Source organism: Semicossyphus pulcher, unplaced genomic scaffold (assembly GCF_022749685.1).
Source record: "Semicossyphus pulcher isolate SPU_LCO1_2020_fin unplaced genomic scaffold, fSemPul1.0.p SCAF_18, whole genome shotgun sequence".
NCBI lineage: Eukaryota > Metazoa > Chordata > Actinopteri > Labriformes > Labridae > Semicossyphus > Semicossyphus pulcher.
The window spans coordinates 20,766,628-20,784,148 of NW_027211691.1; the positions used below are offsets into that span (position 1 = coordinate 20,766,628).

The 17,521-nt window shown below is 40.1% G+C and overlaps 2 protein-coding genes across 2 annotated transcripts; both read left to right on the forward strand.

Moving 5' to 3' along the window:
• The first annotated feature begins 4,052 nt into the window (after positions 1-4,052).
• Positions 4,053-8,473, forward strand: LOC138595671 (retinol dehydrogenase 12-like). The gene is made up of 7 exons (XM_069667016.1): positions 4,053-4,180; positions 4,439-4,554; positions 6,083-6,238; positions 6,316-6,420; positions 6,549-6,758; positions 6,847-7,039; positions 8,016-8,473. The coding sequence occupies exons 1-7, from the start codon at positions 4,167-4,169 to the stop codon at positions 8,116-8,118; spliced, it is 897 nt and encodes a 298-aa protein (XP_069523117.1). The 5' UTR covers positions 4,053-4,166; the 3' UTR covers positions 8,119-8,473.
• A 753-nt stretch (positions 8,474-9,226) lies between these two features.
• Positions 9,227-16,328, forward strand: fasn2 (fatty acid synthase 2). Its single transcript, XM_069667912.1, has 6 exons — positions 9,227-9,284; positions 9,497-9,650; positions 9,818-9,978; positions 10,118-10,324; positions 10,483-10,664; positions 10,776-16,328. The coding sequence occupies exons 1-6, from the start codon at positions 9,227-9,229 to the stop codon at positions 16,326-16,328; spliced, it is 6,315 nt and encodes a 2,104-aa protein (XP_069524013.1).
• The last annotated feature ends 1,193 nt before the right edge of the window (positions 16,329-17,521 follow it).

Consider the following 17,521-nt stretch of genomic DNA (forward strand, 5'->3'; position numbering starts at 1 on the left):
AATCCAAAGAAAAAGAAACAAATTTGACGCTCAGATGAAGCAAACAGTCTAAAAAGGAAAGCGACCATCTGCAAGGATATCTCTGGATATCTGGGAAGTGTGCTTCCGCAATTACCGTTCATCGCCATAGGTGCCGCCAAAGAGAACGAAACTGAGATCTTTGAGATTACAACTTTAAATATATTGTTGAGTTACGCTATCACAAATGTTTCCACCAATCCTCAAACCCAGGAAAGCTGTATTTTATTCTAAGTAAATGTACTTTTGATTTTATCGCCTATATTCAGGGAAGACGTGGGAAACTTTGTCCGTTAACCTGTTAAGATCGGCTAATGTGAGTTCACGGGTATAAACATAACGTGAATTGAAACTTAAATTCAGTGCCTCGTCAGTGGACATGATTTCTGCTGTTTTTTTGTTTGTGTTTTTTATATTACACTGAAGACAACAACTCCCATGATCCCACTTTACTTCACATCATCAAGCTAGCGACAATCAGCTGTTGCTCATCCTGCACATTCATACCAACATAAGTTTAACTCCTTTTGCTCGCACTTGTTTATTTGTGTTTTCCCTCTGTATAAAAACAAAAGCCTGCATCCTCCTGCTCGGCATCTGCCAAAGTAAAGTTAATAGTCTTATAATAGCTAATGGATTGTTCTCATAGTTTATTCAGTGCATCCTCCTGCCTGCCCATTGTCTTTGGCATCTGGGAAGCTGCTTATGCGGCGCCAGTAATAGCTTAGGTAAACTGTTGTGTCTGATGTTTTAGACCACTAATGGACGGACAAATAATCACTTGGATGATATAGCTGGATGTATAGTTTTGTTTGGATGCCTGTTAAATCAGAGAGCACCTGTAACAGGATAAGTCATTGTTCTACTGAATGTATGAGAAATGAATCTACAGCCACTTACAAGCACTTCCTGTTATACTTGTTGCTTAAATAAATATGTAAAGGAAGTTAAAGAACGGGTCAGGAGGGGAGACAATCAGGATAAGTGCACACATGCTTGGGGTGTAATCAGCTTGTATCCAATAACAACCACATAAACGCTCTACTTTGTTCTTTAAAGAAAAAATGCACACACATCCACACACTCCTTTGCTGACTCCAGAGAAAAAGGGAAGGAAATGTTTGCTTACGCACAATCAGCTGATGACCAGCACACTGTTTCCTGTTCTAATGACCTTCTGTCCACCGTGTAATCCCACTGTATGCTGTAATAATGTCTGTAAGGTATGAATGAACCATTCATGGTGAACTTTGGGGAGGCAGAGCAGGTGATTAGGACTTTTTCTGTTTGTTGGCAGCAAATTATTTGCAAGCAGAGAGAAAGTTCTGCAGCCAAGGACAAGATCAACCCAAATACCACCATGTTAATCTGTGTACAGACACAACACAGTCACACAGGGCTGCTGTTACTGTATAGCAGGTTACCTCAGCTGAATCATGGTGGTAGATGGTCGATTGCTGCCACCTGCTGGAGAGAGCATGAAGCACTGACAAATGATGGGAATGTAATTTTAGTTTAACAAGGTTTTTTTTATTTGCTTTGTTTTTTAGATGGTAAATTATCTTATTAGAATTTTAATTTACTGTAAATTAAATAGTGTGTTTTAAAAGATGCTATGCACCAGTAGCAGGGAATTGTGATTGGGGGAGCTGTAAGGGGGCCTTACTGTCAAGTCAAGTCAATTTTATTTATAAATCACATTTACAAACAGCACCATCTGACCAAAGTGTTGTACAGTGCTTAAAAGAAGCAATACATGGAAACCAAAGCAATGAGACAGAACAAAACGAGACACAACAGGTGGCCTCTTCAGGACCAGGGGACTCAAGTTTTAGCATGAACGGGTATGTTTTAAGGTGAGCCTTGAAAGACTCAACAGAGGGGGCAGACATGACTGAGTATGGAAGCCTATTACACAGTCGAGGGGCCTGACTGAGAAAGCGCTGCCACCTCTAAGTTTAACATTAGAGCGGGGGACCGCCAGGAGACCTGTGTCAGAAGATCTGAGGGGCCTGGAGGTCAGTTATATAGGAGGGGGCCAAGTCGTTCAAACAGTGCAACCTTAAAATCATCCTGAAGTGGATAGGAAGCCAGTGAAGAGAGGCTAAAATGGGACTAATATGCCCCCTCTTCCTGGAACCAGTCAGCAGCCAGTGGACCAGTTGCAGGTGGGACAGGGACGACTGGCTGAGTATACAGGAGGTTACAATAAATTAGTCGGGAAGAGATGAAAGCATGGAATGCTTTTTCTAAGTCACTGAAGGAGAGAATGGGTTTTAACTTTAAAATGGTTCTGAGTGGAAAGAAACTGGATTACACAACTGCTTTAACATGGGAGTCAAATGTAAAAGCAGCGTCGAAAATAATCCCAAGGTTTTTAGCTTGGGGTTTAATGTAAATTGACAGGTGACCTGAGTGAATGGAGAGCAGTTTTTAAGAGAGGTGAGATCTGATAGATTGTTTGGTTTAATTGTGTAGCAGATGCTAATGATTTATGATGCAGCAGCAATTATAAAAACGAAATTCAATTACTCAGCCAATGTAACTGAGATGCGCACTGCTTAATGTACAACGCAAGCATAACTGAGTATGTGAATTAGAATTGAAAAAAAATGGTAGACTACGTAAAGCACATAACTTGAAACAATAAGACACACCTCCTCTTAGCTAGCAGCTGTCCGTCAGCTGACGCTAACGTTAGCACGAGACACAGCACATGACAGAAGTAGCTTTCAACTGACGAATATGACTTACCATATTAATGCCGCTCCTTCAGACAGTCCTCTTCTTCATCCTCCTCATTACTCCATGTTTGGCGACATCTTCACAATTGTAGTAGCTCCTCGCTTACAAACTGTTAAAGTAACGTATGTTGTCCCATTTATAGGCTAAAAACAAGAAAAATAACTTCGTGGAACTTTTAAATGATGACGTCAACGAGGAGAAGTTGTCTCTTAGTAACAGAGGCTGTTGTTATGATTTTCCAACAGCATATTGTTGTAGTTTGTTTGTCCCAATGTTGGTGTATTTATTTTTACTTTTATTTAGAGTAAAGTCATATACTCATTCACTTTCTATATTTTTTGTTGAGCACAGGTCTGTAGCCTAATATCTGTTTATTGACATATTGTTAAATAAAGTTTAAAAGAAAACATGTTTATGTACAAACAACAACAATTAAAGTATAAAGTCAAGAAAAAGACACCCTCCTTCCAGAGGAGCATGCACCAGTGCAAATCAACGTCAGACACACACGCAGGCGAATTGCCCAGTGGCACTGGCTGCCTCCTCTCTGCTGCTCTTTATACTCTCGCCTTGATTGGGAAGATGACACCGCTGAAGCTCAGTCACCTGCTGCAGTAAGTGGAATAGCACACTAGAGAGATAACACAACACACAAACACACGTAACAGTAGATAAGATGTAGGCTATCATTGTTTAAATTATGTTGTAACCAAAAATTAAACCACCAATAGAAGCAATTACAATGTTGAATATAAATAAGAACCACAAACATCAATTATAATAAATAATATAAATAATATTTTAAGGAAATCACCAATAGATTGTCTAATTATTTTTTCCATTGTTTTAAAAAAAAAAATTAATCTCTCAAAATACCTCAACATCATCTTATTAAATGCCTATACTAGGCACGTGCATAAACAACCCAGCTGATATATGATCATACTTTTAAATCTTTTATCACAACATAGCTGATCTCTTAACTATTAACCTATTAACTAGGTGTGACATACACTCCAATATCTCTACCTCGGCTTATCTCACACAGATAATACTACTCCCGTCTTCCCTGGTTATCATAAACTTTGTCCTCCTTGTGACAAGTGCGAACTCCATACCCATCCGGCGCAGCCCGTATTCCTAATCGAACACACACCACGAAGGATGGACCTAAACACTGAGCTCAGCCAATCAGTGCTCTTCGAATTCGAGAGCGTCGCAGCCCATTGGCTAGAATCCGAGCCTATCAAACATTAGTGTTTACTTGCACTTCCGCAACGGCTATTCAACCCACTGACGCTCTTCTTTATATCAAGACTGTGGCCAGAAACAGGGATTAAAGATTTGTTTCCAGGTGTTGAGGTTTAATTCAGCCAATAAAGTGAACGCTGTGGTGAAGAGAGATGCAGGCTATGAGGTGAGAACTCTTGACATTCATGAAAATACTCTAGCTGTCTAAAAAAAAATCTAGTTTTAAGGTAGTTGGGCTCAAGTTATAAAATAGCCTAATGTTAGGTAACTTTATAGCTACAGTTAAAGTTAATAAAAGTTTCCTCTCTTATAGTTGAGTGCTAAATAGTATTAATATATATGTTTTCTGTTTGTGTGTTTGCTTTGTCATTGCTCTTAACACACCCTTTTTGCTGGTTGACTCACTTATTTCTCAATATCCCAGAAATTTGTTCCGGGGTTCCTGGTCCTCTGCTGAGAGGCTGGATGGCAAAACTGTGGTCATCACTGGTGCCAACACTGGGATTGGCAAAGAGACAGCCATAGACCTGGCAAAGAGAGGTTGGTCTGACTTAAATTTAGGTCTAAATCTAATGTTTGAATTAGAACAATGTCCTCACAATTTCCCAGAGCCAAAACTGAAGACTTAAATATGTCTTTTTTTGTATAAAACCATCAGACTCTTCAATTTAATATCATACAATTTAAAGAAAATGAGCAAATCCTGAAACTAAAGAAGCTAGAATGAGCAAATGACGGACCTTGTTGCTTTAAAAAATGACGTAAAGCTCCTTTGAGGAGTTTTTTGCTGGTTATGAAACAGACTGAGATTACTTGTGATTACTCTCTATGACCAATACAAACAAACCAGACCATCAGCAACAAGATTGGTTCTTTCTACATAGTTATTTTTGAATGCCTGAAACAGCTGGAGGTGGGTAGGTGTCAGACGAGGCGGTTAACTGCACGCTGCCTTTGTTTACACTTTCAATGACAAAGATTCACAGTGAGTGATACATATGACTGTTAAAAGAAGGATGGATGAGATTTTTTGTAAAGACGCACTACTTAAACATGTACAGGACAAAATCAGCAAAGAGATAAGAGGTACGGCTTTGTCCACAGGGGGCGCCAAAATCAACACAAACCGAAAGTTCGTCAGGAGCTTTAATTGAATGTTTGAATTAGAAAATGCTCATCACAATTTCCCTGAGCTTAAACTGAAGACTTCAATCATAAAATTCAAAGAAAAAGCAGCAACTCAAGAAACTTAAGAAGCTAGAACGAGCAAATGATGGATATTGTTACTTTAAAAATGGCTTAAAGGATTCGTTAATTATCAAAATAGTTGGCAAAACATTTTTGATCAACTAACTGTTGCAGCTCTACAAATCCTCACATTCATTTTGAGGGGGAAAAATTGTTTGTTTACATAATTTTTTACAAAATATATTTTTTTTGCTGTGTCACGGTTACTGGCATATTATTACTGTTTAGTATTTTGACCATTTCCAAAGTGGGTGGGGCAATGAGTTTAGTTTAGGGATTAGTTTTAGTTTTGGTACTGATAACACAACAACACTTATTTTCAGCGCTGCATATTGAGGAATATAAACATCCTTTAAGGCAATCCTGCCTTACTGACAGACACTCTGCCGGACATTTGAACTATTTGTTTAGTTATTTATGAGAGCATTCATAAACCAGAAATACAAATTACACTATGTAACTATGGACTTCCCGTTATTTCTTTGTTTACCGGTTTTCAATTCTGTTATTCTTAATCTTTCTGTAAGATACAAACCTGTGTTTTTAAAAACTGTAACCTCAGTAAATTGAGTAGAATTTACCTTTAGTGAGCCATCTTGCCATTTTTTAAGACAAATATTAGCCTCCTTTCCTTTTCCAGAGTGCATATTTCTCTTTAAATCCCCCTCTACAGTTCAGTAACTTTGTCACTTGGGGGCGCTCTTTACCACATCCATGCCTGGTGTGTGTCTGTGAATGAATGCATACACAAAACCAGCATGTGTGTTTAGACGTTACTCACGCTGTTTTGACTAACTGCTTTTTATAATTTTGCGTCTAGGGGCAAAGATCATCATGGCGTGCCGGGACCCCGAGAGAGGACAGGCCGCTGTGAAAGAAGTCATCGAGACCTCAGCGAATGAAAACATTGTTTACATGAAACTCGACTTGGCAGACAGCAAGTCGATCAGAGAGTTCGCTGAGGCCATAAACAAAGGTAATTTTAAAAAAGCAATTCACATGAAGGAACTTGAAAGCAACACTATTTCACTTTTTTAATGTTGGTTTCAACAGACGAGCCCAAACTGAACATCCTCATCAACAATGCTGGTGTGATGGTTTGTCCTTATGGGAAGACAGCAGATGGGTTTGAGATGCAGATCGGTGTCAATCACATGGGTAAATAAGATTATGTAGTTTCTTATATGTTTTTTGATTTTATGTCCATTAAATTCCGTGCATTCGAAATCCTCTTTCTACTTCTACACTCTGAATTTGAATATTAAAATAATTTCCTTGTTCTCCAGGTCACTTCCTGTTGACACATCTGTTGATAGACCTGATCAAAAAATCAGCTCCAGCCAGGATCGTCACTGTGTCCTCCATGGCTCACAGCTGGGGCACCATCAAACTGGACGACATCAACAGCGAGAAGAATTACGAGAAGAGGGCAGCCTACTCTCAGAGCAAGCTGGCTAACATCCTCTTCACCCGCTCACTGGCAAAAAGACTAGAAGGTGACATTATTTTTACCTTTCATCTACGGCAAAACATTTTTTGTCCAATTGTCTATGCACAGTTCTAAAGGATTGACTTGTCTTTCAGACACTGGTGTGACGGCATATTCCCTTCACCCCGGGGTCGTCCAGACAGATTTATGGCGTCACCTGAGTGGCCCTCAGCGGGTTATCATGAAGATGGTCAGTCCTTTCACCAAAAACTCTTCCCAGGGAGCTCAGACGTCCATTTACTGTGCGGTGGAGCCGTCACTGGCGGAAGAGAGCGGTGGATACTACAGGTACACTTAACACTAAAGTAGATGTTATACAGCAGCACATCAACCATCAACAGCAGGCAATCAAGTCATGGATTTATATTTGAAATTAATTTGTTGCAATCACTGGCCTTATATGCAATACAGCGAACAAAACAATTAAAATTAATTGTGGCCTTATGTAAACATTAACTATATAGTTATTGCTGTTTTCCACACAGTAACTGAAATACCAGGGAGTTGTTGCTTAATACAGGTCTATGCATGCGTAGTTGGCCAGTGTGGTAAGCCTCATATCTTGTGAAATGTATACATGAAGACAACATGGAAGGAACTTGCAACCTTACACACAAAATGCCCCAATATTGACCCCTTTTCACACAATTTTCACCCACCAGTTCTTAAGTCAAGTCCCTACAGAATGAGCTACCATCTTTTTCTAGATGTTTCTAGAATTTTTTTTTACCATAATGGCATTAGCTCCCCTTAATTTCGTACTGTACACAGTACACAATTATTTGGTGTGTGTGAGAGAGTGGGTGGGCGTGGGTACATATGATACATATGGTAGTATGCTATTTGTGGGAGTGGAGGGAAGATTGGGAGGGTGGTAGGTCTGCAGTTAGGGAAGGTTGGTATGATGCTTCCATTTCTTATTATCTCTTAATTATATTCTGTATCTCCTAATTGTTTATTGTATTCTGTATCGCTTGTGTTTCTACCTGCCCAGGGACTGTAGATGGAAATTAGCTAATCAGCTAAATCTGGTGCAATGCATCTCCTCTCTTAACTGAGATGAATGTATGTTGTACATGGTCCCTGACAAACTTAACAATAAACTAAACTAAACAAACTAAACTAATAGCATGATAGGACTGAGGTAAAAAGTCGGCGAACTGGCCCTTTAAGGGGTAAAAATGAGTTATTTTTCTACCTCGTATCAGAAGAATTTAAAACTGACCTCAAACATGGAGCTAAACTCATATTTGTTTGATTGCAGCGACTGTGCTCCCGCCAACTGCGCGGCGGCCGGCAAAGACGACGTCCTGGCGCAGAAGTTGTGGGACTTGAGCTGTCAGATGTGGTCGATAACGTGGGAATGAGGCAACCTGGATTAAATATACAATGCCTCGCCTCACAGCCTGTTGTGCTTCTTTTATAATTCATGCAGAATATGTTATTTTGCAAGAAATAATGTGAACTATATCTAACTAAGAAAACAGAAAGTATATTATATATGTGTATTTTATGTCTTTACGGTTCTGATTTACAGATATGGTCACAATCTTAAATACTTTTCTATCCATGTTTCTAACAGCTTTTGTGGTGTTTTTTTGAATAAATATGTGAATTCACTCAGAGAGAAACCTTTTCTAATGAGTGAGAATACAAAGTTGTTCACTTGTTTAATGTTTCTTGTTTTCTGTACCTCTATTTTCTGACATTAAACTTGGTGCTCCACTCCATCCTTTGTTTCAGTCCTGACTTGCATATGGCTGACATTTCATTCATTTCAATTATTGATACAAGAATTGACTATCAACATTTTTTATGCCGACAACACTTACAATGTAGTTCCTCATCTTTACTATGAAAATGTGTTTTTGGCTGGGTTATTACCGGGCGACTGTCGTTAAAGGATCTCTGAGGAAATCCTCTGATCCTCCAGAGGCCTCTAAGATCAAAACCGAAAGTTCCTCACAGTAGCTTTAATGTAAGCACCAATTTAGGCCACAATCTTACTTAACGTGTGTTGTTTATAATGCCACTAAAGCTCAGGTTTAACCCATGAAAACATTTTAACCCCCCTCTCCTTCATGGATTGTTAATTATGGAATAATTTGGATGAAACAAGACCTTAAGTCACCCCTTTGTTTGATAAAGTATTGATTTACTTATTAAACTTGGCCTAATCATTTGCAAGCCCCCACAAATGTGTGCACTGAAGTCCTTCATCTCCATGGCCACGTATACAATAAATCATTAAAGTTTAATAAACATTAAGAAGCTGGCTATAAGAATCAGCAGAGGTGGGGCAGTGATACCATCAGTGAAGGAAAAGGCGAACGGTTTGGATGCAAGGATACACTGGTGCATGACTAACTGGAGTAATTACACAATTTTAAAATGATGCTAAACACATCTCTCTCTGGATGTGATGCTGACATGGAGGTGCAGTAAAAGTATTTGATTTTTTCTTTCCGAGTCAGAATGGAAGAAGCTGAAGACAGTATTGCTGTGGTCGGCATTGGATGCAATTTTCCAGGGGGTAAGTCATTTCAATTTGGGGACGGTTTTGGTTTCTTTTGTCGCTGTTTGTATTTATTGTATTTATTTTGACAAATGTGACATAAAAAAATACCTTCCTGTTTGCAAACCAGGGAAATCCAGACATTAAAATACACACAAAAAAAGCTTGCTAGCTTTGCTAATCTACCTTCTACAATTTAAAATGTAAATCCAAAATATCATTTCAAACAGGGGAAGGGCTTACAAATTTCTGGAAGGTTCTGGTGGAAGGGAGAAACTGTTCTGTGCCAATTCCCAAAGAGAGATTTGACTTAGCCAGCTGGTATGACCCTGATGACAACAAAGCGGGTAAATCCCGCACGGCCAAGGCTGCTCTCATCGACGGGTATGGCCTCTAAATTTCATTAATTCATCTGTTTCAAAAGGCCCACTAATGTGTTTTGTTTAACAACCTATCTTTGTGCATAGTCGTGAGAACTAACATGATTATTTATTAGGAACAAATTAGAAAAGTAAATACAGGAAAATACATGTAACTTTGAATCTTTACAGGTTCAATGAATTTGACCACAAGTTTTTCGGCATCAGTGACAGTGAAGTGGAACAAATGGACCCTCAACAGAAACTGCTCCTACAGTGTGTGTACAGGGCTTTAGAAAATGCTGGAATTCCTATGGAGGAGGCCAGTGGGACAAGGACAGGAGTGTTTATTGGTAATTCAGTCAAATGTGTTGTCAGTGACTTTCTTTTGTACAATTTCAATTTCTATCTGATTTGTATAACTGTTCAACTATCTGTGCGTCTGAATTATCTTCACACAATAATCACCAGGTCATTTTGATTTGATTTTAGGCCTAATGAACAGAGATTATGAGACAAACGCTGCACATGTGCACCCTAGTGTGATCAACCACTGGACTGGCACAGGGCTTGCAATGAGTATTGCAGCAAACAGAGTTTCATACATCTTCAACTTCACTGGACCGTCCCTGTCTATAGACTGCGCCTGCTCATCATCTCTCGTGGCTCTTCATCTTGCCTGTCAATCCATTAAACAAGGTCCGTACAGTACGTCTAACTCAAGTCAATGACTCTTTTTAAAGCAACCTATACAGTAGCCACGATGAAAGGCCATCGACCATGGTTTTAATTTCAAGGATACATGTTAAAATTTGAACTTTTTTTGTCACATTTCAAGGTATGTTTTGTCTTACCAGGTGACTGTGACATGGCTGTCTGTGGAGGAGTCAACTGTATCATAGAGCCAAGAGTGTTTGTTGCTCTAAGCAAGGCCAAGATGATCTCACCTGAAGGGACCAGCAAACCTTTCTCCAACAGAGCAGACGGTTATGGCAGAGGGGAGGGCTGCGGGGTTGTTCTCCTCAAACCACTTAAAAAGGTCAGAATAAGAAGTAATAAAAATGCAACTATTTTATCAACTATTTTTTTTTACAATGGTAAGAACAGTATACTCTAATTGTTGTTTAATTCAAGTGTTGTTGCTTTATAGGCCATACAAGACCGTGACCATATCTGGGGTATCATCAGCAAAACAGCTGTCAACCAAGATGGTCACTCCGCCACTCCAATCACCAAACCCTCCATGTCCCAACAAGAGGAACTCCTGTGCAGAATCTACTCAGAGTCTGACCTTGCAAATGTCCAGTACATAGAGGCACATGGGACTGGAACCCCAGCTGGAGACCCAACAGAGGCAGGAAGCATCTCAAATGTCATTGCTAAAGGCCGACCTCCTGGTTCAGACGCACTGAGGGTTGGCTCTGTGAAGGGCAACATCGGACACACAGAATCTGCTGCTGGAGTGGCCGGACTCATTAAAGTTCTCCTGATGATGAAGCATGAGACCATTGTTCCCTCGGTTTTCTACTCTGAAGAGACTGCCAGTATAGATGCCAAAGCCTTGAACATTAAGGTTCCTAAGGAAGCAGAAAAGTGGGAAGCCTCTTCTAATGCAAGAATTGCAGGAGTTAACAACTTTGGCTTTGGGGGCACAAATGCACACTCGATTGTCAAACAGCACAAACAAACACTCGTTAAGCTAGAGAATGATAGGAAACTAGTAAAGTATTTTGTCCTGTCGGCAAATTCACCAAAATCTCTTACTCTGATGATGGAAGACACCATTAAACATCTAGAAGCAGATAGCAACGTAGATCTAGATTCTCTCTTGTACACATCAGCTTGTAGGAGGAGTCATCTAAAACATAAATACAGAAAGGCCATCAAGGTTTCGTCCATATTAGATCTTAAAGAGAGATTAAATGTCACTGTAGGCAAAAATGTTAGCCAGTCCTACACAGATCCAAGGTTAGTGTTTGTCTTCTGTGGAAATGGTGTCACTTACCATGGTATGTGCAAACAGCTACTAAAGCACGAGCCTGTTTTTAGGGACAAGGTCAAAGAGATTTCACAACTTTTCCAAAGAAAGAGTAAGCTGAATGTCTTGGACAGACTTGAAAGTGAGTTTGAGGATAGTGACTTTAGAAATCCAGATGTTGTCCAACCACTCCTCTTTGCTATCCAAGTTGGAATTACCACCTTACTCAGACACTGGGGTGTCAAGCCAGATGTGATACTTGGTCACTCCATTGGTGAAGTTGCAGCTGCTCACTGTTCTGGCCTCTTGTCTCTTGAGGATGCAGTGAAAGTTATCTTTGTCCGCAGTACTCTCCAGAGCAAAGTTACTGGGGGGAAGATGCTTGTGATCAGCAATATGGCTGTATCAGAGGTAACTGCTATTCTCCCTCAATACTCTGGTAGAATTAGCCTTGCTGCTTTCAACAGCCCGCAGTCCTGCACAGTCTCAGGTGATGCAGATGCAATTGAGAAACTCTATAAGGAGCTAAGCACCTCGGCTGACAGTCACAATCTATTCCTTTGTACACTGGATGTTCCTGCTGCTTATCACAGCCACATGATGGACCAAATTCTGACAGAAGTTAAGGAGACAATTAACTCCCTACAGGTGCATGGTCTTGACACAGAGTTGCTCTCAACAGTGACAGGCAATGAAGTCCAACAGGGTGATTTCTGCACGGGGGAATACTGGGCTAGAAACATTCGTGAGCCAGTAGCTTTTGAGCAGGCAGTGAAATCAGCAACTAAAGGAAAGAAGAACACAGTGTTTGTGGAGATAGGGCCAAAAAGGGCGCTGCAGAGAAACATTATGGAATGTCTAGGTAATGACACGGTTGTTCTTGCATCGGTGCAGCCAGAGAAAGATCATGAAACAATAACGTCTGTAGTTTCCAAGCTCTTTGAACTGGGTGTCCATGTAAATTGGAACATCTTCTACAGAGGATCTGAGACAGTACCGCTGCCCATTCCGAAATACCAGTTTGATTGCTCTGACAGAGATGTTATTATTGGAGCAGCACAGAAGTACACGACAAGTAATCATCCTGTGCTTTGTCAGACAGGAAGTGAAAGCAACATTTTCACCTGTGATCTGACATCTGACTCTTCCTTCTACCTGAAAGAGCACATGCACAACGGTATTCCCATCATCCCTGGTGCCTTCTATGTTGAGTTGGGTTTAGCCGCATTCATGGCCATTGCCAAACCAAAAGTACCACTCAGTTCACTGCAGCTCAGTGTCAATTTTCACAGTCCTTTTCTTTTAACTCAGAATTCACCTGAAATGAAAATCAAAATACAACAAACAAAAACAGAAACTAAGTTCATGGTACACTCCCCATCTGCAATGTATGCATCAGGCACACTTGTTTCAAAGAAAGAGAGGCTGATAGAGGAGCAGTCCATTTCACTAATCTCCATCTTTAAAAGATGCAAATCTGTAGTGAGTGCTCAGAAGCTCTATGGGTATCTCTCTGAAGGAGGCTTTCAGTATGGAAATGTCTTCCAGAATAAGGGGGATGTTCACTATGGGGAAGATCTCAAGGAGGTTTTTGCCATTATTAAGGTTCCAGAAGAACTGCGACCACAGTTGCATGACTACTACATTCATCCAGTTGTACTCGATTTTCTGATGCAGCTTCTTCCTTTCACAGTTGAGCATATTTTTGCAGGTAGACCAGGATTTCCTGCCAAAATTGGAAGTCTGACTGTGTGTGAGCCCTTGCAAGAGGAGATGATTATCTACCTGAGAGCAACAGATGTAGGCGTTGATCACTTTGAGATTTGTGGGTGCTTTGCAGATAAAGAAGGTAGAGCGTTGGTTGAGGTTAAGCATGTGATATTCAAGTACCTTGGAAGTCGCTCTCATGTGGTTGAGGAGTATTTCTATCATAATGCATTTAGCATCATCCCTGAAGCCATCACATCTGCGCCTCCTCCTAAGGCCTTGGTCTTCAGTGAACATTTAGGGATCTCTAAAGGCCTGCAACAGTATTTGGACTTGAACTCTCGATACATTTCTTTCACACTGGCAAAAGATATCTTGAGCCATGGGTTTCCCTCTCTCTTGGCAAATCTCAATATAACAGATATTGTGATAAACTTTGATGAGGTCTTATTTATGTGGGGTAAAGAAGACCTCACTTCAATGGCAGCAGATGTTGTCCTGCAGAATTTGGCGAGCTGCTGTGAGATATTCCGCCAAATTGTCCTTGAGCTTAAGCGAATTCACTTCCCAAACTCCATCAGAGCAATCACCTACTGTTCATCTGACATCACAGTAGATCACCTTAGTCCAGGTTTTGCTCTTGCTGGTATGACAAGATCATTTGCTGCAGAGTTACCAGATCTTTTATTTCAGCTGATTGATATACATACTACCTCTGTCAAGGACATTGCAGCACTGGCTGAAGTCCTAAGGTCTTGTCCTTGCAGCACATACCCAGAGTTGGTGGTAAAAGATGGGCTGATTTTGAAACCTTCCATTGTTCGAACACCACTACAAATCATTGACAGTTCAAAGGGCAGTTTTACCTCAAAAATGTCTGAGCCCTGCATCCTTTACACAGCTAATGCACATAAGATGATTGAACTGAGTGCCATTCACTTTGAGGAGGACTCCCATCCAATCAGAGATACATCAGTTGAAATTCGGCCCACAAAAATATGTGTTCATTCATCTGATTACTTTCCGGTCAGTGCTTCACATCTAAAATTTGGCCAGACACTTTACTGGAACAAACACTCATCACAGAACCACAAGCTACTGGCTCTTGATTTCAGTGGTACCATTACAGCAGTCGGAAAAGATGTCAGGAAATTAAAAGTGGGAGATCAAGTTGCATCCTGTTATCCCGTGGTGGCAGCCAGCAAGGTCAGGGTACCAGAGGATGTTTGCTACAACACCAAGCGGTTCCCCTTCCTTCAAAAACTACCCTGTGTTTCCTACTTTGTGCTAGCATGGGAGATTTTGCATAAAGCCCTGCCTAAAGCCAAACATATTCTCGGAATCATATCCCGTGTGCCTGATTCAGCTCTGATTAAAGTCTTGGCACTCACCTCTTACAAGTCCGGTTGGAATGAGATCGTTGGCCCACAGTGCAATGGCTCTTTTGTAGATGTCAATCAAATAGATGCATTTGTCTTTCTACCTCCATTTGATTATTCTCTGATTCCTAAAATTTGCAACTCTCCAGGTGTCCAAAATGCTGTCTTCATCTGTGACTCTCAAATGCACTGTTTGCTTTCTCAGGAGATATTCCAAAGTGTAAATGAAAGCGTTCATATGAAGACAATTCAGATGCCAGTCATTTTGCAAAAGGGATCTTTGAGTGCACAAAGGCCACACATTTATCAGTGGCTGAAGTCCTTGAATTTAAGCAGAACATTTGCTCTTGAGAGCTATACCTTTCAAAGTTTGAAATGTGATAGCATCATGTGCCTTAATTCAGAGAAACCACAGTCGTACTTCAACTCAAAGAAGCTGGCGGTTGTGGCTCTGGAAGAAGATATAATAGGCAATAGGCTGTCTGACATTCCATTGCTTCCAACAAAGAAACAGCTTTTCCAAAAAAGAGCCGTGTACATAGTGGCAGGAGGTCTTTCTGGTCTGGGTTTTGAAACTGTCAAGTTTATCTCGCAAAGAGGCGGTGAATACATAGTCATACTCTCCAGGAGCAAGCCCACACCAGATGTAGAGCAAGACATACACCTTGTGGAAAGACAGTGTGGGAACTGCATCACTGCCATGGAGTGTGACATATCTGTCTCCAAGTGTGTTCGCAAAGTTATCCGTGTCATCAGCCAGAAATTCCCTGGTTGTCCAATCAAAGGAGTGTTTCACAGTGCAGTTGTCTTGCATGATGGGCTGATTGAAACCCTGGATAGATCTCTCTACGAGAAAGTTCTCAAACCTAAAGTTAGCGGTGTATTGAATTTGCACCATGCAACCCTGCACTGTAAGTTAGATTACTTTGTTTGTTACTCCTCCATATCAGCTTTTCTGGGAAATGCATCACAAACAAACTATGCAGCAGCCAACACATTTTTAGACATGTTCTGTCATTACCGGCGCAAACTCAGGTTGCCTGGACAGTCGATAAATTGGGGGGCTCTAAACCTGGGTCTCCTTTTGAACAAGGAACATTTACAGCAGTTTCTTGAGGCAAAGGGAATGATGGTGTTGGATGTGACAGAGATTCATAGAAGTCTAGAGCAATGTCTTGTTCTCAATCGACCCCAACAGGCTGTTTGTAAGTTTCACTTCACAAATATCAGGCACAACATTCTATCTCAAAATGCAGCCTTGACCATGCGCATGTCTGCATTGGTAGAGGAGGCTTCCCATAAATCCAAGGAGACTGATTCTCTTTCCAAACCCAATGAATCCGTCTCACCAAAAGAGTACGTTGTCTCTCTGCTTTGTGAGGCCATTGGCATGGATGAAAGCGAACTGAAAGATGAATCACTTCTTTCTTTTTTAGGCATTGACTCCATGCAGGCCATGACTCTGCAGAATCTAATCTTTCAGGGGCGAGGTGTGAATGTGCCTTTGGTGAAACTGTTAGATCCCAATGCCACCCTATCAACTGTAGTAGCTATACTGAGTGAAGAAAGTACAAATCTCAGTGATGATGCAGAGTCTCTTCCAGTCAAAGATCTGGATGATGTTTCTACCAGATTGTAGAAAGGACAAATGCAGAAACAGAAACATCAGTTATATCTAATTGGTTTCAATGCGTAGTATGGTCATTATAATATAAAAGCATTCTAGTGTTAATGCCACATGTTCATACTGTGTTTTGCCAAATTTGCATAGCGTATCTTTTATAAATGTCTTTGTTTATTTTGTTGAAGTTTTACATTGTTTTGCATTGTTATAACCATGCACCATGTTATAGCATGCATTTTTCTCACTTTTGAAAAAAAAAAACATGCTCTATTTTAATGTATTTTTTTTTGTATCACAGTATCACTCAGTCTCTTAATAAATGCTCATGATGAAAATATGAAAAGTCAGCATAACAATAAAATACAAAATTTTCTTGATAAATGATTATTTTATTAGCGAACATTTGCTATCCATCTAAATAACGGGAAATACTTCTTATTATGTTATTTTTCAAAAAGCTAGTTTTCAAACCACAATTACACAATTCCTGCTGTCAATCAAGATATTTTTGGGCTTCTGAGACTTGAAGATACTGATAGTTGGTGTTAGTACTTGTAGATGTAGATTGTTTACTTCAATTCATTGTATTTTTGCCTCTTTTGTGACACAATAAAACAAACTTCCAATTCCTTAATGCGCTTCCTGAGGTTGGTTTATTAACAAATGTACTTCAAGCTGTTTACTCAATTCCAATTTACACATGAGTATCAGGAGTGGCTCTTAGACAGTGCGGCCATTTTAGTGTCATGTGTGTTTGTTCCCACTTGTTCCCACAAATCTGCCGTGCTAAATGATAAAAGATATTACAAAAACAAAAATATGTGAAGATTCAAAAATATATATTTCATAAGACAAATGATTAACATAAGGTGTAAGTGCAACATACAAACAATGAAAATGTTCACAAAAATACTTGCTAGTAGGATACATATATTTTGTTGTAGACTACCTCCATCAATTTTACAGATCTTCTACAAAGAACTTGTCAGCAACATAAATATACCTTAGTCAAAATTAGAAAGTAGTACAGCACTGCATACATATGTGACTGCTAAAAGTGGAAAAACAACTAAACAAATACCCACTAACTAGAAAAGAGTATTGTAGGATTGCATGAACCGACCTACTGCTAAGAATTTTAACCAACTACTTTGAGAACAATCCCAGCAGTGGCACAGTGCAGTCCCTGTGCTGAAAGTAAAAGTTAT

What these genes read in the sequence shown, in the direction of transcription:
- LOC138595671 (XM_069667016.1), top strand. An exon ending in GATCGGTGTCAATCACATGG is followed by an intron (nt 6,421 to 6,548) that starts GTAAATAAGATT and finishes CTTGTTCTCCAG; the next exon opens with GTCACTTCCTGTTGACACAT. An exon ending in ACTGGCAAAAAGACTAGAAG is followed by an intron (nt 6,759 to 6,846) that starts GTGACATTATTT and finishes CTTGTCTTTCAG; the next exon opens with ACACTGGTGTGACGGCATAT.
- fasn2 (XM_069667912.1), top strand. Translation starts at nt 9,227, where the DNA reads ATGGAAGAAGCTGAAGACAGTATTGCTGTGGTCGGCATTGGATGCAAT. An exon ending in CTGTCAATCCATTAAACAAG is followed by an intron (nt 10,325 to 10,482) that starts GTCCGTACAGTA and finishes TTGTCTTACCAG; the next exon opens with GTGACTGTGACATGGCTGTC. An exon ending in TCCTCAAACCACTTAAAAAG is followed by an intron (nt 10,665 to 10,775) that starts GTCAGAATAAGA and finishes GTTGCTTTATAG; the next exon opens with GCCATACAAGACCGTGACCA.